General features: G+C 38.3%; 1 protein-coding gene across 1 annotated transcript; it reads right to left on the bottom strand.

The window, feature by feature from the left end:
• Nucleotides 1-606: 606 nt before the first annotated feature.
• On the bottom strand, nucleotides 607-25,081 carry IQCE (IQ motif containing E). Its single transcript, XM_059826540.1, has 22 exons — nucleotides 25,040-25,081; nucleotides 23,602-23,649; nucleotides 22,904-22,946; nucleotides 21,352-21,492; nucleotides 20,927-21,058; nucleotides 19,880-19,950; nucleotides 19,084-19,197; nucleotides 18,361-18,411; nucleotides 17,776-17,846; nucleotides 17,478-17,550; nucleotides 17,015-17,064; nucleotides 14,171-14,328; nucleotides 13,604-13,659; nucleotides 13,083-13,291; nucleotides 12,203-12,307; nucleotides 11,298-11,400; nucleotides 8,912-9,007; nucleotides 8,182-8,205; nucleotides 6,979-7,074; nucleotides 5,853-5,983; nucleotides 4,995-5,113; nucleotides 607-737 (listed from the first exon to the last, which is right to left on the bottom strand). The coding sequence occupies exons 1-22, from the start codon at nucleotides 25,079-25,081 to the stop codon at nucleotides 607-609; spliced, it is 2,064 nt and encodes a 687-aa protein (XP_059682523.1).
• Between the last annotated feature and the right edge of the window lie 211 nt (nucleotides 25,082-25,292).

Genomic DNA, 25,292 nt, shown 5'->3' with positions numbered 1-25,292 from the left:
TGCTGTACAGTAGGCGTAGAATAGCCCTATGACAAAGAAATGGCTTTCTAAAAGCCTTTACAAGGTCTGCACAGACTGTAAATGTTCAGTATAAAAATAAACAAAAAAGATATTAAAATATGACACAGTAAAAATTTTAAATAGAGAGGACCTGCTAACAAATACAAGCTGTTCCCTTTCATGTACCCAGGCTAAAAACTGGAGCCATGTCATTAACCACTTTCCAATTAAACGAATTATTTTAGTCAACCTGAAGCAAAACTTTGACATGAAATAGCTTAAGGCTTTATTGCTTTCATTTGAATTTGGCAATTGCATTTATAATCCTCATTGCAAGACAAAACATTAAAGTGTTTTTGTTTAGTTTTTAAATCCAAACTCTCTGCATACCAGGAGGATAAGGTTAACAATCAGTCAGTGGCTTTTAGCCGTAAAGTCTGCAGAGATGACCTATCAAACAATTATTTATAGCTGAAATAATGACAACTGTCATTAAAAAGGGGCAGATATTCCCCCTTTTTTCATCTTCGATATGCTTTGTTTTGGTACAAATAGTTTTGTTTGTGGATCGAATAATTCAAGATCATCAGAGCCTGTTACCAAAACTTAGAAGTGGTTGTGGTTTTTCTTCATCTGCAACAACGGAGAGACAATGACAATATCATCTGAATCGTCTGAGTGAGCTTCATCCACGGACAGAGAGGGAGTAGGCTGTGATTGCTTCTCAGAGGACCTGTCTGAAATAATTACAAAGGAAACAAGGTCATCAATAAACAACATTGACAAAAACAAGCCCTTGTGGGAAGTGTAATATTCTCTGAGCCATTAAGTTTCCAGAATTGCCTACAGTTATGAATAACTCTGATCTATCTTTTTCTGCATATAACTATTCCTGTTCATCTTTAATGAAAGAGCATGCATTGCAAGCGTTAAGTTGACATACTGACCACGCATGATTTGTCTTACTATCTTTAAATCTTTGCAAGTGGTTACACACCACAAAGTAAACCAATTCGATACTGAAGCCATCTCAGGTCATAAAAATAAATATTTATTAGATGACCAGAAAAGGCAAAATTGACCCAGGCAAACTTAAGCTAAGCAGAAAGGTCATAATGAGAATTTCAGTCAGATACAGATAGAGAAAATGGAAATCAGTGACGGAAAAAAGGATGGAACCTCTCAGTGACTGTCTTTCATTCTTATATCTGTAAAATACCAAAACCAGTACTACCTTACTTAATGACAATAAAAATGGTGACCACACTACGGTTTTCTTTTTTTTTTTGTTTGCTTCTTTGCTGTTTTTCTGGATGCATGGTTCTATGCATCTCATCGATTCCAACATTTGAAGAAATGTTCAGGGCATGAACAGATACAACCCTAATGGTTCCAGTAAATACTGGAAAATCAGAGGGGTAAAATGGATACGTACAAGGCCCCTGATATCTGATGAGCAGAACCAGCAGCTTGTATCCCCTTTGCAAGAGATCTATGAACTAAAGAATGACAGTTGTATTAATACCTTCTAGCACAATATTCTCCCCTCAGCTCCACTTATTTTTCAGTTTAAAATATCAGTTCTCTGAAAACACTATCTCCCAGAGAAGAAAACAAATCAAAATGACCTTGGTAGAAAGAGGAAACAGACAAGTAAGAAGCCGAGATTTTGACACTGAAATGGAAAGGAAAAATGGAGGGCACACAGAGAATATTACTCACGGAGAAGAACAGACATGCCATGGGTCTCATAGTGAAATAAGAGGTTCCTGACACAGAAAAAACCTCTTGGTATGGAAGAGGAGGCATACACATCAACTGGAATCTGGAATAAAGAAAGGGGACTGCAACCAGCCCAGAAATAGAAAAAGAGTGACAGAGAGCCTGTGAATGGAAAGGAGGAATGCAGGGAGGCCACTACATTGACCTCAACCTACAGAAGCAAAGAAACATATGACTTCCTAGTTAAGTTAAATTCTTCTTTGCATGAGTCAACAAATAATGTCAGAGTTTTTCAGAAAGATCTATGAGCCAGTAATACCAGTGATAGGGATGAGCAAAGAGAACTTCCAGAAGCAGGCATGATAACTAGAAGATGCAACTCCAACAATAAACAGATATTATATATGAAATAGCTTAATATTATCCAAATCACTCTTGATTATATCCTGCTCTTGATGTCTGAGATTTTCTTGTCCTCATCTTCAGTTTGATATACTTCAGAGTGACAACTTTATCTTTCTGCTCGTGAAGGTGTAAGCACTGTATAGAGTTAAGGGTTGTATGTAAATTAATTATGATTTTAAAAAAGCCTCAAATTGAGTTAACAGTTGTATCCAGAGTGGCTAGTGATACGCAGCGAGAAATGCTGCCCTTATTCAAGATTGCTGTACATGCACAGCAGAACATATCTTCCTTCGTGCCACTCCCCTGACAGAAAGAAACAAAATGCGAAGTTTCATAGACTGAATTGTTACTATCTGTTCCATTTCGCAGGAAGCAGCAGAAATGGCTTTACAAATCTCCAAGTACTGTCCATGTTCTGAAGACAAGCAAAGCAGCATTGAATGCTACACCACTTTTGCCTTTTTTTTTCTTTTTAATGAAAACACAAATACCTCTAACATGATGCAAACAATGAATTCAAAGCCTGCAATGCTAGACCAGGATTATATACAGCTATTGTAGCAGATACATAAGGTTCTTTAAAACACATTTTGATCTTTCCCATTCCTCTCAATGCCAAAAGGCTAGAGAAATTAAATGACTTACTGCAGTATACACTTTCACTGAAAGTTTAAGATCATTGCAAGATCTACAGGTCATGAAATGCAAATTTGGACTTGGGACAAATGAAGCAACAGCTTGTTCAACAGCTGCATGATTTAAAGCTAAAGGAATTTGATTGCTTTAAATCACTCAGCTGTTAAACAAGCTCCTTGTCTCATGTACTTTCCAAGCTGCAGGATGACCAGTGAAATACATTACATCAAAAAACAATTTTGCTAGTGGATTTTTACATCAGTCATGAGCTAGGAATGACAGATGTTGGACTTTTAGTTAACTTTAACCTGTTTAAGCCACATGAATTCAAATGGCAAAAACCCGGCTATAACCAAACAGATTGCTGAGGGGTCACATTTCTTCATAGCGGTGGCATTTACACCAGAATGCTCTGCCTCCTTTAGTAGGTTTTACCCAATTTGTCTTTCAGGAGAGTTTGGTTGAACTCTTCAATGCACCAAGAGCTAATACTTCACAGAGCTACTTAGTGCAAGGCAGTCTTTTGGGCAGTTGTGCAGTTACAGAAGCGCATATCCAGTATGCCTCTTCAGAAGCTACCTAGACACATTCTATCCTCATCCCAGACTTTGAAAACGTCTCCCATATTTGTAAGATCAGCAACAAATATAGCCTGCTTTGCTCTCAATCTCTCCTTTTTGATATTCACCAGAAAAGGACTGCAAGGAAGAAAGCTTGAATGCTTATGATCTCCTCTCTATCCCTTCTGGTATAAATTCTTCCAGAACTTCTTCACTCATCATAATCTGCAATAAGTTAGCTTTGGAGGCTTCATAGCAAGACAGTGACTGTGCTTTATTAGTATTCATACTATTGCATTTACCAGACTAGCTTCATCTTACACCTTTCTTTGTGTCTTAGAAGCACTTCTTCAGAAGCGCAAAGAATTCATTTTTTTTGTTTAAGTGATTCTTTCTCTTTGGGTAGAATTTCACAAGTGATTTAGTCTGGGTTTAGACTGAGTGTACCAATAATGACTACTACAGTACAGCCCAGGCAAAACAGTATGCCGTGGCATTTCTTTTCTGGATACTATCACTAGACGTAACTAAAAATCACTCAAAACCGTAACATCTTCAGAAGCAAGTACTACCCACTCCTTCACAAAGTAGAACACACAGCTGAATATGGAATATAATAAAGTTTCTTAAATACATTTTCGTTCACTGAAGAGTAACCTCTGTATTCACAACCCCTGCAAGTCTGGCTTATTCCCCATCTCATATCTCAGAGAAACAGCCTCAGCTGCTTACAGCATGCTCTGTTTCTGAGCAAGTCTGCAGGGACTGTCAGCTTTTCACTGACAAAAAACAAGTCAATGTTTCTCAGGTCACCCTCAGAGTTGCTCTTTTTTCTCCAAGTGGTCCATAAAAGCCTAAAATATCCCACTCTGGATAGAACAAACCTTTTCCAGCTTGTTTTTAACTCCTTTGAAGCTGCATGTCTAACATCATCTTATCTGCATCATTGTTTTGCCTTTCCTACTCAGTAGTTCTAACTTCTTCTTAAAAGCCTCTTTGGCTTTAACTCCATCTTCTCACAAACAGCAACGAAGAATTCAAGAAGGAAACCAAATGGCATAAGACCCATAAAAAAGACAGATATTTTCCCAGTTTGTATTATAGTAGTACTAGTTGGCAAGGTTATCCAGGACTTCATTTTTCCCCTTACTGCAGCAACTGAAGACTGCTGAAAAAAACATGACTAAATACACATGGCTGACTAGGATGGTTCTTTTTACCAGATGTCTGTCCCCTTCAGAAACTAAGTCAGGACAGTGGAAACGTTCTCAGCTTGTTTATGGCTTTGGGCCCAAAACGTAGTGGAAAGTACCACATTACAGCTACAGGGCTGGGGGGACTGAAAAGGAAGTAGAGAGGCAATACAGGGGAACACCATGTTCCTTGAATAATTACCACGCACCCCAGAGAGAGACCTTCCAAACCACAGTTGTGACAAATAGGCAAAGCACTGTGAGGAAGCTGGTACTGATACTGTCAAAGCTTTTATTTTTTATGTAAGGGACTGCACTTGCCAGTACAAGCAACATGTCATCAAATTAAAAGAAGACACACACCCAGAGTACAAGTAAGCATTTGCACGTGTGTGCATGTGCAGATGTTCTCTACAAAATTGTGTGTGCACCCACTCAAAATCCACATACTTTTGAACACAGAGGGAAATGAGATTACCAGGAAGAGATGACATGAGGATTGAAGGAAGTCTCTGGAGTGCTGCTGAGACTGGTTTCTTTTCTGTAATGTAAACTGCAGAATCTCCTTTCTCACTTGGTGCACTGGACACAAAGGGCCTGCAAAAAGACAAAATGCATAGCATAAGGCACAGAACAGGAATTGCAGTCTGTCTTCAGAGGGTATGCAGAAAAGTTTCTTGTGTTGCTAGCCTCCAAGAGACAAAAGCTTATCACCTGCAGAAGTGAACTCAGACACTAAAGTGAGGTGACAAGTATGTAACTCTCCTCATAACCATAGCACCCAATATTAAAAGACTTTCGGAGCAGTAAACCCTGGAGACAAAGGAAGTATTTTCAAGACAGAGTCACCATAAACCTAAGCATTATGCAAATCACTGTGTTCTTCCTGAGCTAAGTCACTAGACTGGATGCAAGATGGTATTCTAGCTCTTCCCTGTTCTTCCTCCACATAACCCTTAACTTTTACATGTCAGGGCTTCAGATTCACTTACATTGAGGTGTGTACTAGCAATCAGTTTTATAGCAACTGTAATTTTTTTTTTGGTTTTGTTTTGTCCAAAGAGCAATTATTTTACTTTACTTCTCATCGCTATGGAAGAGAACACGGAACAGGATATGGGAAGACTACTACTGCAACAAGAAACCCTTTTAATTGCATACCCTTAGCAACTTCTCATGAGCAAGCTCTCCCTTGTCTTTGTTGGAACAATGGCCTTGTTCTCCTTCTCTGCCAAGGAACCCACACTAAAATTCTATTAAAAAAGCATGACCCCCCCTCCTGTAATAAAAACAATTTTGCGACTGCATGTTGCAGAAATATCTATTCCTCACTTACCTCTCCTCAAGCAGTGCTGTACGCGCTAAGTGAGCCCTGAAAATGGACTGGATGAATGTCACAATCTCATCTTTCTCCTTGCAACCAGAAGACAAGCTCAAGGAGTTTGACATGGAAGACATGCAGGAGTTCTGCAAAGCAATCAGGTTAAAGAAAACTGACCTTTTACAGATTGCACAGAAGCTTTCACAATTTTACTCCTGATTGTGAAAGTGGTAGCAGAGCAAATATTCCCATCTTTTGGTCTGCAGTCTATAAGACTAAAACAGCAGGAAATGCAAATCTGATCATCATACAAGCTTTGAAGCATCTGTATTCAATTAATGAAAGAGCAGACACCTGCAAGGAAAGTTCATTTATTTTCCAGGAAGGAAACCTTTCAAAGTTGAAGGAGGCAAGGCAATCTTCATGATGGATATATCTTCTGCTTGTATCAAGCAAAAGTATTCAGCCCTACTACATTGGGCCAGTTTACTGAAAAAAAAGTGCATGTAAAGTGCAACCAAATGGACAACCTGGATGGAGAATTACGAATTAACTTTAGCCTGCTGAAGGTCCAAATGATTTACAGAAACTAAATGTTTAATTGGTAAGGAAATTTTTTCATATTCAGAACTGAGCTATCTGGAGCGAATTTGAAGTGACAGAGGACACTACAAGTCTTTGGCTGAGCATGCCACACGCAAGACTCCTCTACTTTTCAATCCAATCAAAGGTGCTTTCCAAATTCTTATTTCTGAACTTCAGTGACAAAGGTTTGTCTATTACTACAATGATTCAGTGAACACTCGAGAGCAAGCAGAGTTTTCAATAGCAATCCGAATTAAAGAGTTAAAGGGTACGTTATTAGCTGATGGGAGAACCAGAAAAAAAAGGAGACTTAGTTACAGTCCATAATGCAGAGAAGTTATAGCTCTACATCTAAGAAAAACTGTGAACTAAAGAAGATGGAAAGGAAGGCTAGGGGATGAGCTTGATATCTTTCTGCAGTTACAGTGGTGCTGCCAACCAGTGCATTAAGACAACATCACCGAGCGATTCAGAGAATTAAGTCTGGAAGTACAGCACTTCACACTGTAAACTAAACATAATGGGATGCCTGGATACCCATTTGCCCCACAATTACCTTGTTGTGAGATTTTGCATCATGCATCTTGTTATTCAGTAACAGTTTCTGTTGAGCTAAATGTCCTCTGAAAGCTGCCTGAAGCGTAACAACTGCCTAGCATGGAAAGAAATAAGTAGATGTTAGCTCCTTTGAAAGATGGCAGCTATAAATTAAAATAAGAGTCCAGAGGGAAGAGGCACATGGAGAAAATAATGTTTCCCTGTGCAATGGAAACTCTTTGATTTCTTCATATTTTCTTATGTCTAAGGGATACATACACATCCCGTTCACTTCACAGGCATGCTGCTGCAATCCAGAGAATCCCCAGTGTGTGACAACCCATAGACATACACCTCCATGGTTTAAATTGAATCTGGGAGGTGTTTGTGATTGGTCTTATCAAATGCAGTTAAGTTCTAACTGCCAGCACTAGCCTATATTTCACAAATAGAGCAACATGCTCCCATTCCTGTATTAGATTCTGGCTACCCAGCAGGCTCTGTGACACTCTGGTACAATCAGAAATCAAACCAAGTCTTGCAGACCATTGCAATGATTACACTGAACATAAGTCTCTCCTCTCTACTCAGAGATTTTACTGGATTCTAATCAACAAAAAGCATCTAGATGTAAAACAGCATGTTTGTGTCACATGGTTAGAATTTGTTCTAATTTCTGAAAGTAGGATTTTTAATGTTAATGGAAGAAACAAATGTAAGATGCTACATTGTGCTATTTGAAAAACAGTTTAATCAAAATATTTGCACAAAACATTTATCAAAAAGTGACAAGTTTGTCAAACAAAGTCAATTTCTTCATAATACTCAGAGACATTTCTTCTTAGCAAAGGCTTCAAATTCTGACTTCAAATCTTTCTGAAGACTCATCATAGTGAAAATGAAAGCATTATTAGAATTACCTAATATAGAAAAACTCTCCTGCCTGTTTGTATCAAATTCTGTTCAAAGTTTTCTGAAGTGTTCATCTTGCAGAAGGTACCAAGTACAGAAAATTTGAGACCAAAAGCAGAAGCCTTTGACAAGATATATCAATCAAAACCAGGATCTTAGACGGTAGATCATGAGCCAGCCTGAAGAACACACATGATCTTAGTACAACAGTTTGTATTACAATAAAACCTCTTTAAAAATAAAAGTTATTTGTTTGTGCTGCGATACAAATTATATGTTTTACTGTTTTGTTGGTGTCAAATGCACTCACCTCATCCAGAGCAATTTCTTCTTTCTGAAATGAAAAATTACTAAGTTAATGCCACAAAGATATACAAGTTTTATCTAATAAAGATTTTCCACATTTTCCACAACAATTAAAACACACAGAAATACCTGTCCCATCTCCCCCTGAAAACTGAAACAACAAACTTAAGGTTAAAAAAAAAAGCTTTTCATCTTTGAAAGATGTGTGGGTAGTTCTTTTGTCTTTAGATTCTTAAGAAGCATTTACAAGACCCACCTCACACCATATGTTCTATACATGGAAAAAGCAGCATTATGTTTTTGCCCATAGAACAATATTTAAGGTTAACGCTTTTTTTTCTAGATCATTTTGTCCTAATTGAGTGTAACTCAATACATGAAAATTCCTGTATTGTTTGGAGGATTTCTGCAAGGGGAATTTAATTGCTCAGTCATACTCCAAGGAAGCAACAGCAGCAGTGCTGCTTCAAACACTGCTATGCTTCCTTAGTTCTCTGCTCACCCAGACCCCGGCTATCTCCCAGTGGGAACAACAGGGTTCTAGGGAGCAAAGGCAAAAGAAGCAGCAGGGAGGACTTGAAAAAAAGCAGTGGAAGAGAAGATGGTGGAAAGGAATCATACTGGGAAGCACTGCTGCAGTTCCTAGAGCCCAGCAGCAGGTTACTGTAGATACTAAACCAAGAGTAAAACTCAGAGGGGAATGTCCTCACTGTTCCCTCATAAGAGAATCTCACCTTGCTTTGGTACATCTTCCAGTGTCTCTGGATGGTTTTGGCTGCTTGTTCTTTCCTGTGATCTTCTTTGCCTTTAACCGTGCAGACTGGTGAAGGCTGCAAAGGAGAATCTTTAAGTTCGTACACTAAAGACACAAGTTGGAATTCTATGAGGGAAACAGGTTACAAATGACTCAAAAATCAGCACCAGAGTTGTTAAACGTTCATCCTGCTTGTGGGGTGGAAGGAAGTTAAGAGAGGAAACTCTTAGGTCTGAATACTGCTCATGTTCAAACTTATCATCTAGATGACTGTTACAGTGAAACACATTCCTGTCCCCATTTTAGCTGTTAGCAGAGCATGGGAATGGAAAGGTTTTCATTTACACATACTCCTATTTTTCTATGCATTGATAAAGCAATAGGAGCTCCAAAGTGGAATCCACTGCTTTGTTGATCAGAAATGGTTTTTATGTTATCGACAGACTGAGAACAAATATCAACATACCTAATTTTGCAATTCTTCTCCAGGAAAGACTAGTATTAATTAACTGGGAAGCTCTCTGATGTCTCATCCTGGCAACAGTGGCTCCATAAACATCTGTTTAATCTTACTGATGAGTTGACCATCATATAACACCAAAAAAGACAGAGAGCTTGTGTAAATTGGCATAACTCTTCTATCTTGAAGAAATTAATTAGAGGAAAAAGAAAGAAACCAAGAACAAAACAAGATTTTGTTCCAGTTCTTTTTTCTGAGGTGTGCCTGCATATTCCACCTCTCACCATCTGATCCTTTTGGTCCCTAATTATCCCATACTAATTGTCATACCTCACTTGCCAAACAAAAGTTAACTTCAATTTTAAAAGACTAATTTAATTTGTTGGTGTAAAATTCTAAGTGGAGGAACAAGAGATTTTATAGACTTTGAAAAAAACCTCTTGATTCTGTGAAAAGGATTTATTTATAACCTAAAAACGGCGAGTTACAGGCTTAAGTTTAGCAAATGGATCGTTATATTAAAAATGACAACCTACTATTAAAATGAAAAATTGGTAGGAACTTAGTGATAATTACAAATAATGGGAACATTTCAATAAATGGATTGTTACTGGCCAAGAATATATATAGTCTGCAGAGGCAAAAAGGAGCTGTTTGTTGGCTGTTTTTAAAGAATCAAGTTATTTGGTATTCAAGACATCATCCAGCATCCATCAGCCTATAACACACCAAAAAGAATCTAAAGAATTGCACAGTATATCAAAAAACAGCACCCTCTTAAGCTAGTGGACATTTTTATTCATATTTTTTACTACCTGTATTTCAGGGCCTATTTATTTTCAAGTACAAACAACCAAAATCCCCAGTAATAATTTTCAACTAGTTTTCAGTGAGATGAGATTAACATGACCACACTGCATCTGAAAGCATGTCTGTCAGTGCCCATTAATCTCCACTGGCCAGTTACAACAACGTTTAGCAGAGGGACGGAAGATTGCAAAGATATCAAGTTCAGTCATATTTCAGAAAAAACATCCAACTGATTACAGAGCCCCATTTAAGACTGTGCAGGGTTAACAGATGCACAATTATATTTATTAGATACTGGAAAATCCAAAGAGAAGAGATTATGAATACCTCAACTCTAAAAAAACTTCAGGTCAAAGGGAATAAGGGTTTATTTTATTGTATTGACATCTTTCCTAATTCTTTACTCAAATATGGTGTCCCATCAGCAGTGGAATTAAAAAAAGCCACAATTTTCATGATGATTACTGCTCTATATCCTGTAAGCCTGCCCATGAAAAACACCTCGCTTCCATCCAAACAGAACGGCTTAATGAATATTTTCTGACTGGACAGCACATGTGCCCTAACTGATCACCTGACAGCATAAAAATCATTGAAAAGGCTTTTTTTCTTTTGCCAGTCTGCCAGCAAGCACCCTTACCTGTGTCTCTATCCTTTATCTAACTGTCAACTCCTACAAGACCTCCCTCCCTCTACAAAATTGGACTGAAATTAGCTAACAGGTTCAGATGTTGTAAGAGGATACAAGCAAAACCACAAATGTCTTTTTTTTTTTTCTCAGAAAGTAAGGCAAAACCCCCAAACACTCAAAAGCATAAGCTTTTTGTAAGATTCCACTGAATAAGAAAAAAAAGCGATGCTGGGTCAGATCTAAGAGAAGAGCTCCAAAAAAACCCAAGTTGCAGTGTTAATTATTGAAACAACTTACCAGCAAATGCTGGGAATTAACCATCATTCAGAATCTCTATGACAAGATTTAATGCCTCTCTGAAAAGACACAACTAGCAGCTATTTAGACTATCAGCTCAATTTGCAATATATTAGTTAGATGCAAGGGAAAAAAAAAAAAACCACAAACAAAACCATGTGTCTGTACCTTATTAAGCTTTTCCATTGTATCTTCTGCCATTTGTCTCTTGTCTTCCTCCAATTTTGACTCCAATTTCCCTACTTTCTGTGTCAGGTTCTGGATTTCCTCACTATGGTTGGAAAAGCAAAGGTATTTATAGCTAGAAATTTTCTGTTGCTCCTGCTTTGAAGATACTGAACCTATTTCATAAGATTTGGTTGCTTTGTTTTTTTTAAAGGCCAAAGGGAGAAACTGCTCAGGATACTATAAGAATGTGTATCATGTTAACAGACATGTAACATCAATTCTCCAGTTGTGATAGTGTAGCCTTACATTAAAATTAAAACAAAAAAAACCAAACACCAAAACCCAAGAACTACTCCCAAGGTTACAACGGTGCCCTTGATACTATTAATAATGCATCTAGATCTGATGACTGACAAATATGAAATTGTAGCAAAGTCCTTTCTTACAAAGCAATAATGAAATAACCTTTTTTGCCACCCTTGCACGGATTATTATCAACAGTTATACAGAATACATGAAATAAATGGAATGACATATTGGCAATGGTCTAGAAGCATAGGCTAAGGCAAGGTAAAGATATTACAGGTTTTTCTTAGAAAGGAAAAAATGTCTCTGAGCCCAGCATGGCAGCTTTCTTCTTCCATTTATCATATTAATTTTCATTATAATTTAATTCTTATTTTTACTATACTACTTAGTCTTCCACTTGCTCTAAAATCACTCTATAGAATTCCTCCACTAATAACTTATTCCATCCCTCCAAAACAGTTCTGCTTAAACGAATTCCCAGCTTCCTGCAGTTCAGATGAACTCCTATGGATTTTGAGCCACTTCAAAAGAGAATTATACTTCATCAGATATTTTTTTTTTGTCCTGAAAGGATCTACTAATACAAGTTATAATACCTTAAAGTCTGCTCTTCTGTACTTTTTTCTTCCATTTTATTCTGCCACTTATGCAGCTCCAGCTCCACTTCAGCCTTAGCCTGCAGTAACTGTTTGATATCTAATCTATACAGGTATAAGGAAATTAAGCAATACTCAAGACATTCATACTTCAACAAAGTAGTTATTTTTTGTTTAAGCGTCTAAATAAAATAGGTTCTCAAATTTGTGAGGTAACTAAACGTTTCCTTTTTAAACAAAACAAAATGCAAGCATACACTGTTCAGAAGCAAAAGGCCTCTTCGCATGCTCTCACTATGCATTTTTGTTCAGAGGAGAGTTGACACAGGAGGCACAGTGTCTTATCAACTATACATAGTTGTGTGCACATCTCTGCTTATGATCAGATTAACCTGCCTGCCCTTATTACACCAAACAAATTGCAAATCAATTGAGTACTGGGGAGAATAGAAGTCACAGTGCATCATATGGCAGAAGGCAGGCTTAAATGGAGGAAGTGGTAGATCAGGATGAAACATGTTGAAAAAACAAGACAAATTTTTACAGCAAAATACTTGCAAGAAGAGCTGTGTAAAGTGACATATAACCCTTCAAAGGCTTGTCAGTGTGGTTGGCAAAAAATATGCCTTGAAAAATGTATCAGAAACAAGCAGAAATTCTCATTTTCCATCCTCTCACTGACTTTTTTTTCTGCAACATAATTTTACAATGCTAGTAGGACTAGAAGAAGCTTTTGAAATAAAAGCTGAGGGGACCCTCAAAATTCGTTTTCTTGCTGAAAACGTGAAGGACTTATTACACTGTTTCATAACGTGATTGGAGATAATTAAATAATTCACACCTACAAAAGAACAATATCTCAGACAAGAGTTGCACTTACTCTTTACTGAGTAGGAGATTTTGAAGTGCCTTCCTATCACTCTTTAGTTTCTTCACTAGCCCCTGGAGGCGATGACATTCCTCAACGTGATCTACCTGTTGAGAGGCTGGATGATCCAGGTCTACAGAAGGCGGAGTTGACACAGCAAGTAACTGTGATGACTCGCTATCTGCTGATGACACCCTGGTGTTCTCCATGGCACATACTTTCTAAACAGGATAAATTTACACAAAAAATACAAAAGAAAAAAGAAGAAAATGAAATTTAGCATAAAATTATTTTATTTAGGCCATGAGAAAAGATCAAATGGAAGTTAATTCTAAAATGTGCATCTATGTGTAAGAAGCATGAGAAAAGAAAAGAGGGAGAAAGGGCACACAGTACAGACAACAGTTTACATGTATAAGCCAGAATGCACAAGGCTGATACATTGAAGAACTACATGCCATGAACACAAGCCAGTGGATCTGCATTTTCTGCTCAAAGACAGGTAAGATGGCCACATAATTATGATCACTTACTTTTTCTAGTTCCGAAATCCGCCTCACCAGCCTCTGTCTGCTCCACTCACTATAATCTAAATACAATAACAAAGTTTTAAACATGAAACTGTATCAGTGAGTCAACATTGTTCTTGCTTTTTGAAACTTCTGTCCATACAGAAAGACTATCTAAAGACCTCTGAACCCCAACTTTAAATATGCAGCAATAAAAAAAAAATGGGAATGGTATTAAAAATATCTGACTTGTACACCAATTAGCTCAGAAATCAATATAAACCATTCGCATTCATCAGTTTTCAAAAACTGAAAAACAGCTTTCCAGTGAAACGTTAAATCTTCAAGTTATTCCAGTCCAGAATTCTCAGGGATAATAATAAAGGAAACCCAGGTCTGACTGGAGCAGCATATCCAGAAGTCAGAGAGAGACTCCTGTAAGAAACTTCTCATTCCAATCTTTGCCCCTCCTGAATCTTCACCTTTGTAATAATTATCTTATTTCTACCACTGTAGGGCCCTGCTCTCAAACACATCTTTCCAAGGTACCTAAATCCCTTGCCACATGTTCACCAACTTTTCAGCACGTACTTTTTGTTTTATTGGAAGGAGGAGAACTGCTCAGTACATGATCTAGGTCTTCTTTCAGCCTCCGATTCTCATTCTGTAATTCCTTGATGTTCCTGGATAATCTCAGGACAGCAGCATTCAGTGCCTTTAGTCGTTTTTGGGTATCTCTGCCCTCTGTACTTGGAAATGGGGTCAAAACCAGAGAGTTAACTTAAAAGCAGAGAACAAAGAAGCAGCATTGAAAAAGAGCAGAACAGCCTCACTATTCAAGTCAGCTGGCTAAGTTAACTATCTCAGCTCTCCCCCAACAGCATTTCTCAACATCTTTTACTTGAGGAGTCACCTATTCTTTTAGGAAAAAATATGCAAAGACTATCTTGCTCAACACTTTCACAATTGTTTTAATTTGTGTCAAACAAAGAAAATACTTTGAAACTTTGAAAGTTCATTCATTACTTTTACTTCCTCCCCCACTCTGTTTCATTAATGCATAAACAAGGGTGCTTATATGAGTTTTACTTCTTTGGTTTTCTATTTGTTTTGTTAAGCAACCTTATAATGCTTTACCAGTGCTCTATGGACCACTGATTTAAAACCACTTATATTCAGCAAATTGGGAGACTTCTCCAAAAAACTGTTCAGCACGGAAAGCTAACCTGCGTGTTCTGAATTGCTTTCTTTCACTTAACAAACAGAATGAGATTGGGAGAGAAAGAGGACTATACATAGATGGAATAACTCTCAAACAAATCCAACACACAAGTGTATTTTCAGATAACTGTGTGAACGCTGCTCTAATGTAAAAGAAACTACTCCTGTGAAAGTAAACCCCAGAGAAATTTCTTTCTTCATTTAAGATACATTTCAACCAATGAGAGATTTGAAACAGGTTTGAAGAATACCACTAACAATGATGCGATGGGAATAAAAGGCATCAGAAAATGGAAAGCCTGCTATGTATTAAAATGGCTTTAAATATATTACAATGATTTTGCCTTTTTAATTTTTCTAATAAAAGGGGGAAGAAATCTCAGCTTCTAGAAGCACAAAGTTGTAAAATTTGTTCACAAAAAAGGTTTCTAGCGAGATGAAATACTTGTTCTTTAGTGCTATGAGAAAATTCTTAAAAACTTCCTTCTGGAAACAAGGATAGGAAGTAACTGATGGACCTACTTTTAGACAAATGCCTCTGTCAATGACAATCACAGAACAATGTGCAAAGGAATCTTAAATCCCATCCACTGGAATAATTACAAGATAAAGGGGGAGACAGTCTACAATGAGCATATCAGAGTGAAAAGTTGAGTCTAATCTACTTTTTGGAAATTAAAAGGAAATGGAGCCATAAAAACAAACAAAAAAGGCTGTCCAGATGTCATGGATGACAATTCATACAGCTGTCCCAGGCAGGAGGAAACAAAGAAGTAAAAACCAAAACACAACACACCACCAAAAATGGGAAGTGACAGAAATGATAGGAATCATAACTGTATCACTGAGTGCCATTATTTTAGGTTCATCAAAACCTAAATGAAAGAATTGCAGACCATTTTGAGGACTTGAAAGGTTGCCTAGTTTCTAGCTACAATTGATTCTACAGCTTCACATATAAATACTTGTATTTCAGCATTAACGCTGAAAAAGAGGGGCTAAATGCCATTCACTTCAGCAAGAAATAACATAGACAAGCATCATGAAAGAAACACTCTCCTACAACTCTTATGTGCCAGAGTCCTGACCTTCAACATCATTTTATTATTTCAGTGCTCAGACTCTCAAGTAGAGACTAACAGTCACGTAATGGAGACTGCCCTGACCACTGCTTTTTGAAGCTATGAATAAATGAGGACAAGGAAGAGACCTGATGACTCATTTTCACCTGTAATTAAATGAGGTGTGATGGCTTACAACCTCAAGAGGCTAGTCACTGCATGCCTGAGCCAAAAGAGATTTTTTTTTTTTTAAAAAACAGTGACAAAACAAATTGCAGTTTTCAATCCACAAGAGACAGTGAATTAGGGAAACAAAAGTAGTACACATAATGACCCATGAAGAGTTCTCGTATGTTTCTATCAACCTAAATAATTACACCCAAAATTAAGATAGTTGCCTGTACTTAACACTAGGAAGGTGAGCATATTTTGCAGTGGTGTGGTAACAAATTCTCCTATTCCACAAGACTATTACCCTCTTCTCAGCTCGAGTGACACTCACTTGCATAGATGCTTTTACTTTGCTCTCTTACTGGAGCTTAGTCTTCTGCCTTTGTGCTTTGATTTTTATTTCTTCTGTAGACTGTTTACCCTCATCACCACGTATACACCTGCATACTAGTGACAAGCACAAGGTTCTCTGACAGTGTCTTACTAGTGCCACTCACGGATATCTCACAAAAGCTACCCTGACCTGCAGATCTGTCTCGTCGTACCACAGGAAAACAATGCTTACTCCAAAATACCTTCTTTGCAGCATACACCCTAGAGCAAGATGCAGTACTGACTCAAGAGTAAAATGCCAAACATCTAGTGAGTTTGTTTCAATCACCAGTGATGTCAGAATAGGTGTGATTATGGGGGAAGATGGATTTTATTTAACAGAGATAAATTTTCAGAGCTTTCATGTACTTTTAAAATAGCTCTAGTATTTTTTCCACATCCACAAAATGATCTATCTACAAGAAAAAAAATGACTAAGACATATGCCAAGGCTGTGAAGCCAACAAAGCAGTAGCAAAAAGCAAATGCAGTAATCTAAATGACAAAATAAACTGTTCCCATGTAGTTGTTTTCCTTCAGTTAAAGTAGTATATGAGTGATATATCAAACACATATACGCGAAGATTTGCCTCAAAAGAATTAAACATACTTTTTCCTCATAGTCTCAGATTTTGCCAGGAGGAGTTGGAGACGATGAACCTGTGAAATATGAAATACAGTTTCCATTAAGGAGCTAGCTGTGGAAGCTGACATTGCTAATGCAACACATTTGTCCATTAGGTGAAAATCAGAACAAGACTCTTTGCGTAGTAGCAGAGGCAACAATGCTATCGCTGAAAATCAGGCTACTGTTATATTGGCTTTCACCTAGGCACTTATGGATGTACATTAGTTTCTTTATTTCTGCTTTTTGGTTAACACACTCAACTTACTGAATAAAAAAGGTTTTTCAGTTCATATATTTGGAACTATGAGAATATCTATGAAAATTTGATTCCAATGACTGGTGCAGCTAAGCTGTAAGAAACCTATCTAAAACATTCCATTTATACTTCGACTTAACAACTAAACTTCTTCTCCTGTCTGCACGTTGAAGGACCTGTCAGACGTACCTCTTCATAGCAGGTTTCCATAGCTATCCTCATTTCTTCCAAATTAGTGGTCTTCATGTCTGCCTGGAATTTGCTGAAAATAGAATAATACAAAAAATAATTCAGTCAGACCAGCAAAGATGCTGCAATACCTGTTGGTTTACAATTTCTGGGTGGGTGGTTTATGATTACTGATGTGTTCTCAGAATTCATTAAAACGTCTTAAGGAACAAAAGAATACAGATGAAAAACAACATGGATTTCAAATTCCCTTTATTATCTCATCCAATACAAGCCTCTACCCCCCCAAAAGTCATACTTAATAGTGTTGTCTTTCTCCTTGCACTGTTGTTCTAGCTTGAGAATCTTCTGCTTTAATCCACTAACCATCTACAGAAAGAACAAAGAGCTCATGAGTCCTAGAATAATCCGTCTCTTCTCAGAAGTTCCACTTCTCCATAATCTTGCCCTGTCTTTATAAATTGTACCTAAACAGATATACATATTCCTACATACTTCAGTACTTTGTAAATCATACGTATGTCTGCTACCATGTCACAAAGAGTACACTAATGAAATCAGATCCTTAACTTATAACTGTAGTAACATAACCAGCTTAATAATATATTTATACACAATCATTAAATAAAAACAACTCTGCCCATTACCCTGCTAAATTCAAAGCAGCAAATAATAGGGAGAATACATTCAAGACAATGACAAAGAAGGCTCCCTAAAATAATGTTAATTCCAGATCTTTGTTACTGGTTTCTTATCTGACTATAGAAATAATGGTTACATGATTCCCTAATTGCTTACTCATTCTTACTTCATTTTACTTTCTGCTTGGCAAGGGGTGGAGGGGCAGGGGAAAGAAAGCAAAAGATAATGAAGAAACTATTACCCATCCATTATCAGTCTTCTTTTCTGACAAAGCTCGTGCCAGCTTCGAGCCCTGCAAGAGAAGACAGATAAAGCAAGTGACCAACCTTGCTACTTTATTCTACTGCCAGCTCTCTCCACAGAATTTTCTAACCTACTCATCTCCACAATCATTTCACAGTCCAACAGCTTAAATTCTGAAGTCCCTATGCTCATTGTTTTGTATTAGCACACTTCTGCCAAGATGTAGATCTGCACACAGAAAATGACAGCCACAAGGAATTCAGTGAAATTCAGGTCTTCTAACTATGACTCTAAATGCTTCTCAGCCTCGTGGGTCTGACAATAAGGGTCATCTTTTGCTTCCTGGTTCAGGTCTCAGGACCACATGCGTCAGTCACCATACAAGAGGTTAACTCCCTTCTACTCTTAGGCAAAATACTCAGAAAGTGGGCCCCTAAAGAGACAGTAGTTTAATTTTACCTTCAGAAATTAAAAGTATCTTTGCTAAATAAACTTATCTGCACAGCATGGCATGATCTTCCTTCGAACTGAGCTAGACTGGTGAGCTGAGATACACAAAGCAGAAATCCCTTCACACCAACCAACCACCTCTCATATTCAAGCTCACCATTCCTGGGAGCCAACACACTACAGACTCCTGAAATCTAGAGAGATGAGGAGAAGAGGATCACACTGCTCAGCACTCTTTTGCCCCACTTTCATCCCCCCAAGAAATAGTCACCCTGGAAGGATCCAACAGTTGTTCAATCTGTTTATCCTTTCTATTGTTCTCTTCTTCTAGTCGACGGAGCTTAGTTTTCATTCGATCTCCCTCATTTTTCTGAGCTTGTATTGTCTAAAAGAGGGGAGAAGATTTGTAAGCACATTTCAGAAATAGAAACACACTGAGTTTTCAAATGGAAACACATTTTGATGTCAATAACAATCCAATTACGATGGTGAGGATGAGGCGGAAAAAAAAGACCATCACACTGGATCAGGGCTGACAGATAGGGGAGTTGACAGGGCAAAGATAAAAAGGAAAAGGTTTAACAGAAGGGCAACCTCACACAAATGATCTACAACAGCCAAGATTTTGTCTATAGGTATCCCTAGTGTTCAACGTGCCCAGTCCTCATCTTTCATACACTGCACTAATCTCAACTGAGAAGTTGTTAAAATGTGATGGGTAACAGCCAGGGGAAAAAGAAAAAAAAAAAAAAAGGAGGTGGAGGGACAAAGAAACCAAATGCAATGAACCTTTTCAGCGTCCAGCTAGGGCCATGGCTGGGGTTCAGCACTGGGTATACTTCAAGGCTTCCACATCCAGTACTCAGAAGTATCTATCACACCATAAGAACAATGAAATTGCCTTAAACAGACACAAGTTTAGTTTAGCCTTACATTACAAATGCAAAAAAATTTGGTGGATGTCCCAGTTGTAGAAACCAAAGTATTCTGAACCAACAAGGCCTGGACATCTACAGGTGCATGGAGCGACGCTATGACTTTCTATGCAAGTATCGGAGAGACTGTACCTTTTTCAGTTCTATAATTTCATCATACATATCTTCTTTTTCTTTGTAGTCAGGAGTTCCAGGAACGTAGCCTACAAAAAAAGGTACATAAAATAAGCAGATCTGAAAGAGGTATTTTTAACTAACCAGAAACCTTGCAGTTAAAGGAAAATACTTAGAACAGCACCAAACTGGAAACTAGGCTTTTTTTTTTTTAGAAGAAAAATCAGCAAGGAAATTAATTTTAGAAATGGAGGTGAAATGGAGATGTTACTGTATGAAACATCCGCCAGATTTACATCAAATTTCTTCCATTTACTTCTCTTCTCTCTGGTGCTAGATTAAAATATCCATCTCAAGAAAGATACACACTTCACAGAAGACTGCAATCTTCTCACCTCAACAAATCAATTATTTACAAAAGATTTCTAAAATATGCCCGGAATACATTTTTCTATTTATGCCTAACACGTAAAGGGCTATCATTTTTTAAAGTTGCCAGAAACTGTATTACCAGTAACAGTATAGGTGTCATTTTAAGTGGAAGTAAGATTTTTAAGTTTACAGTTCTCCTTTAAGAAAAGCAGGATAAAAGTTTTAAATTTTGCTCCTCTCATGAAACTCAGTTGATTTTAATATCACAACCACATCATAAAACACTTTCTAGAGAAGAAGTAAAAGGAGTCAATTACATAGAATTTCAGGCAAGCAGATGGTTTCTGTCAATGGTTCCTAAACTATGTTTTGCAAAGTCACAATAAATTGTCTACAGCTGGCCCATTGAACCATATTATATTTGCAACGTTTTCAGCTGCAAATGCATGGCAATTTGCAAAAACTTCTGAAAGCTAATCATTCATTGCTCAAAAAAATTTGGAAACCCCTGTCTTATCCAATTTAGAAATCTCAGAAAGTATCTCATGGATCATATTTTGACACATATATTTTAATACAGGCTAAACTGAAATGGCTCTTGCTTTACTAAAGCTAAGATCTTAAGCAATGTGTGTTTTTACAAGGAAAAAAAGATCATTAACTTTTTATCTACCACACCATTATATAGTTTACCATTACTAGAAGAACGAGAATGTTTTGGCTTCTTCATTCCTAGAGCTTCCTTCAAGTATTCTGGAGTGCTACTAGAAATGTTAGTTCGCATATGCCTCATGTCAACATCTGATTTCAGAGGATGGCTCATTCCTGCCAACAAAAATGGAACAAAAATGCAAAAATCAGGGATAATTGTGAATTAAATTTGTGGATTTATTCTGAGCAAATGCAACACAGAAATCTCCAGATGCTGTTAATTATTCCCTCTAACAATTCCAATGCTCAAGATCAGATAATTCCAACCACCCAAATAAATAATAGTGAATTGACTTCCTAGGTAGCCTCTAATCAAATACAAACCCATTTTTTAAGAGTTTATAGGTTAAGCTGTCCACAACAGTGAATTTTGTCCACATATGCAGATAAAGCTTCTATACTAATACCTTGTTTCAGTGATCCCAGGCACATTTGCCTTGAGTTTTCTACAGCTGCACTCTCGAGACGTGCACTGCCTGTTCCCTGCAGGGATTGCCAAACTGCAGCTTTTTTAGGATACAGTTGTGTGCTAGAACTGTATGGAGACTCTAAAACAAAAGAAAATATCTCAACATTGCCTTAAAAAGCTCAAGGTCACAAAAATGCTTTCTGTCTTGTGCTTCAAGGTTCCCAGACACAGTCCTATTACTTATAAAAACAGAATTTAACAGCATACTACATACTGGCTATATGGAGCAATAGGACATTCACCTAAAAAAAAACCCAAAAGACACGATAAAGAAAAAAATCCAATTCCAAAAAATGAAGAGGCTTAGAAAGCAGTATAGTGACAGTAATATGACTCAATGCATGTAGAAATATTTACATCTACAGTTTCGATAGGCATCCTTAAGATACCTGCATGTCTAAATTCATACATTAAATTGACCTTTCAATGAATGTATACACAAATGTCCTGTCAATGAGAAAAATATGTATGGCTAAACAGACAGAAGTAAATCTGTAGCTACTAATGCACTAGCAATTTTCCTGCAGTAATCAAAGAACAGAACTGGTCTGATGCAACTGCTGGGGAGCGTCTCACAGTACTACTTCAGGTATGGTGGTCAGGTTCAAATACTGACACTAATTCCACTTAAAATTATTAGTATAGATGTGCACTATAGGTGCTAACTAGTTAGTCTTCAAATTACCAAGAGAAGTACATATAGTAAGAAGCAATGTCAAAAACATCATAGTTTAATTTAAACAGCTGTTTTAAATTCCATCATTTAGGCAAGCAAAGGGATTTCAGGAAAAGAAAGAAGATAGATGTACATCTACCAGAAAAGCATGCCTCTTTCTCAATGTAAGGCAAAATTTAAAAGTACAACATTATTTAATTTATTAGGAACAAAACATAGTAACAACAATCAGCAACAATTTGAAGGAAAGTCTTCTTTGAAACATTCACTGGAAGTATAAAAAGGAAGGTAAATGGAAAAGTATAGTAAGAAACATAAAACCCAGAAAAATTAACAAAACCCCACATTAAATCTGCAGTTCTAATAATAACGTACTTCTAAGGTGAAAAAAAAAAACCCAACAAATGAAACAGAACTGCTTAATCTACAGACATAGATATCTACTGGACGGTAGGCAGCTCCAGTAATTCTAGATTCTTTCTACATAGCAAGTATCAGCATTTCTCCAAAAAGACAGAGAGACAAAGAAATTCAGAATGCTTGCCATTAGAAGGGATAACATGAGAAGAAAGCAGTTTATGCTGGAGAATCAATAATTACAACTAACCCATAAACTTCAATATTTAGCCTATAAAAGTCTAACTTCACTGGTTACAGAACAAATCTCAGATAGGTGTGCTCTGCACACACCAGTGAATAATTCTAAGGAGAATAATAAGATGTTGTTTCAAGTAAATCTTCCAGTTCCTGTGTCCCACAAATCTATCTTGTTCTACAATAATGGAAGCAGAAGAAAAAATTTTGGAACACTTACTTGGTGACTTTGGAGGCTTGTGAAAAATTTTCTTCTTTAACTTCTGGAAGAGAAAAGGAATTTTTTATGTATTTAAAATATTCTACTCTTCAAGGATTTCAGCATATAATCTCAAAATTGACTTCACCCTACATTTTGTATGAAGAGTACTTGTTCTAATAACACAACATCTTCTGTTTAGAAAAGAAAAATATTAGCATTAAGTATATGCAGATTTGGCCACAGCAACGGTCACCAGAATTAAGGTGGTGCCTAATGAAGTTTTATGCTACAGATAAGAAGTAGTCTATTCATGCTCAGAAGACTAAGACCTTCCCCATCAGTATTAAATATGAGTAGCAGCAAACTCAAGATGATCACAGAGTAGAGGCTGATCTGTAGAGCCATTTAGCTAAAGGAAAGACTTACTCAATTCCATTAAAACTCTAAAAGGATTGCTTAGGCCCATAACTTGATAGAACAGCAAAATGAAGCCAAACATAATTTGCAGCCCCCAGTGCTGAGAATTTAGAAGCCAGAATTACACCTGGAATTAGAGGAGGTTTTTGAATCAAGCTATGTTGCAATAACATTGTTAGCTCTCCTCTCTGAAGGGTATCTTATCGACCAGGAAGCATCACACGAATGTACTGTCTGCAAGAACATGCGGACAGGCCTTTTAAAGTATTCATCCGCAGTATGCCATTAATAAAACTCACCGTTTCTGTATCTGATTCACAGGTTATCACAGACAGGCTGTCATCTCCCTAGGAAATAGAGACATTAACTGTGACATTTGCTACTAAGTAATTGGTTATAATACATATCCAGAAAACTTTATATCCTGTTACTATCACAAAGCTTGAGTGCAATAAATTCACATGGCAAACGTGTCACCACTGTTGCAAAGACCAGCATCATTTTCTCTAACACAAGTGTTCTGTGTGACACAGTGCAAGTCACTTCAGACTCGACCCACAGAGGCTTATGTGCTTCAGTGTGTTACAACAGCTGAACCTTCCGATGCTCCATCTTTCATGGCGCTGGTTCTGCATGAATTTATCCACCAGTAAGACTTAAGCAGCAACTCATCCATCTGTTCCCTTCCTCACTCACTTGTTCCTACCCTTGCTATGCTATGGGAATGTTCAGTAAACTCGACTGGGGAAAAAAACCCAAACCAAGGAATCAAAGTGGTTAATTTTTTCCTCAGACTGAGTTGACAAGTTTCCCTGCTTCTCAAATGTAAGCATATCCACAGCAGAAGGAAAACTTCCACTTTCCTTTCAAATTATCTGAATGTACGCAGCTCTCTCAGAAAGAACATTTTCACTCGCTGCTCACTCCATGGCGCTCACAGCTGCAGCACCATTCTTTGGACAGATGCTGATCTAGCTCTGTAAGAGGCAGGGCAGGGTGAAGTATTTTTAAGAACCCCAGCTGACAGAACAGGAGCTGGGACTGATAACAACAGAGCAGGTAAAACAGCTTTTTGTGCTGGCTGACAGCAATCAGGTATACATCTCACACACCATGCCATACAGATTTTAATTTCCTGAGGCAATGTTCCTTGCAGCACCCTGATTATTTTTGTTATTTTTAAGGCCTTTTTATCACTCTGGGAGATCTCTCTACCTAACTGCAGCTATCGCATTAGGAATCGGAGAATGTGGAAAGCACCCAGCCTTGATAGGAGATGGTAAACAACAAAACATTCACCAGGATATAAACGTGCAGTAACAAAAACACCCCAGTCCTTGGAACCCTTCACAGTCCCTTTGCTCTTGCAAAACAGGCCCAACAAGAGCCACCTACGACAGACAACAAGAGAGCATTGTGGCTCCCAGCAAAGGGCCTCAAAACCTCCATCTGGCTGCTGAGGGCGAGGGAAACGAACGCTAACACCCCCCGCGCCGGGCTACCGGCCAGCCAAGGAGATACAGGCAGCACCCCGAACCCCGCGGACTGGAGACGGACCGAAGCCGTCCTCCTCCCCATCCTAGCCACCGCCTCGCCGCCCGGGCGAGCCTAAGGGCGCTCCAGGCTTTGCCCCGGCCCCGCGGGCAGGCGGAAGCGTCTACCGGGCCGGGCACGGGCTGAGGCAGGCCTGTGCCCGGGCCCTCCTTCTTCTCCTCCTCCCCGCCACCCGCTCCTTACCAGCTCCCCCTCCACGGCCGCCTCGCCGGCCCCCCGAGCCATGGCGGGAGGGTGGCAGGGAGGCCTTAGAGGGCGGCAGGGGCCGCCTCGGGCCATGGCGCACGGCTCGGGGCAAAGGGCGGCCGCGGCGGCTCCGGGCTGAGCGCCGGCCTCCCCCTCCACGGCACTTCCGGGTTGCGGAAACCATGGCAACCAGCCGCGCGGCGGAGGGGCGGGGCGGGCCGAGCCCAGCGGCGCTCCACCCTGCGGTCGA

This window comes from Gavia stellata, chromosome 18 (assembly GCF_030936135.1).
Source record: "Gavia stellata isolate bGavSte3 chromosome 18, bGavSte3.hap2, whole genome shotgun sequence".
In the NCBI taxonomy this organism is placed as follows: Eukaryota; Metazoa; Chordata; class Aves; order Gaviiformes; family Gaviidae; genus Gavia; species Gavia stellata.
This window is presented reverse-complemented; position numbering and strand designations above follow the sequence as displayed.

Coding starts and splice junctions, on each gene's coding strand:
- IQCE (XM_059826540.1), bottom strand. CDS start 25,081: ATGGCTCGGGGGGCCGGCGAGGCGGCCGTGGAGGGGGAGCTG. Junction 21,493..22,903: donor CAAGCCTCCAAAGTCACCAA/GTAAGTGTTCCA, acceptor CTTTTGTTTTAG/AGTCTCCATACAGTTCTAGC. Junction 7,075..8,181: donor AAGAAATTGCTCTGGATGAG/GTGAGTGCATTT, acceptor TTTCCATGCTAG/GCAGTTGTTACGCTTCAGGC.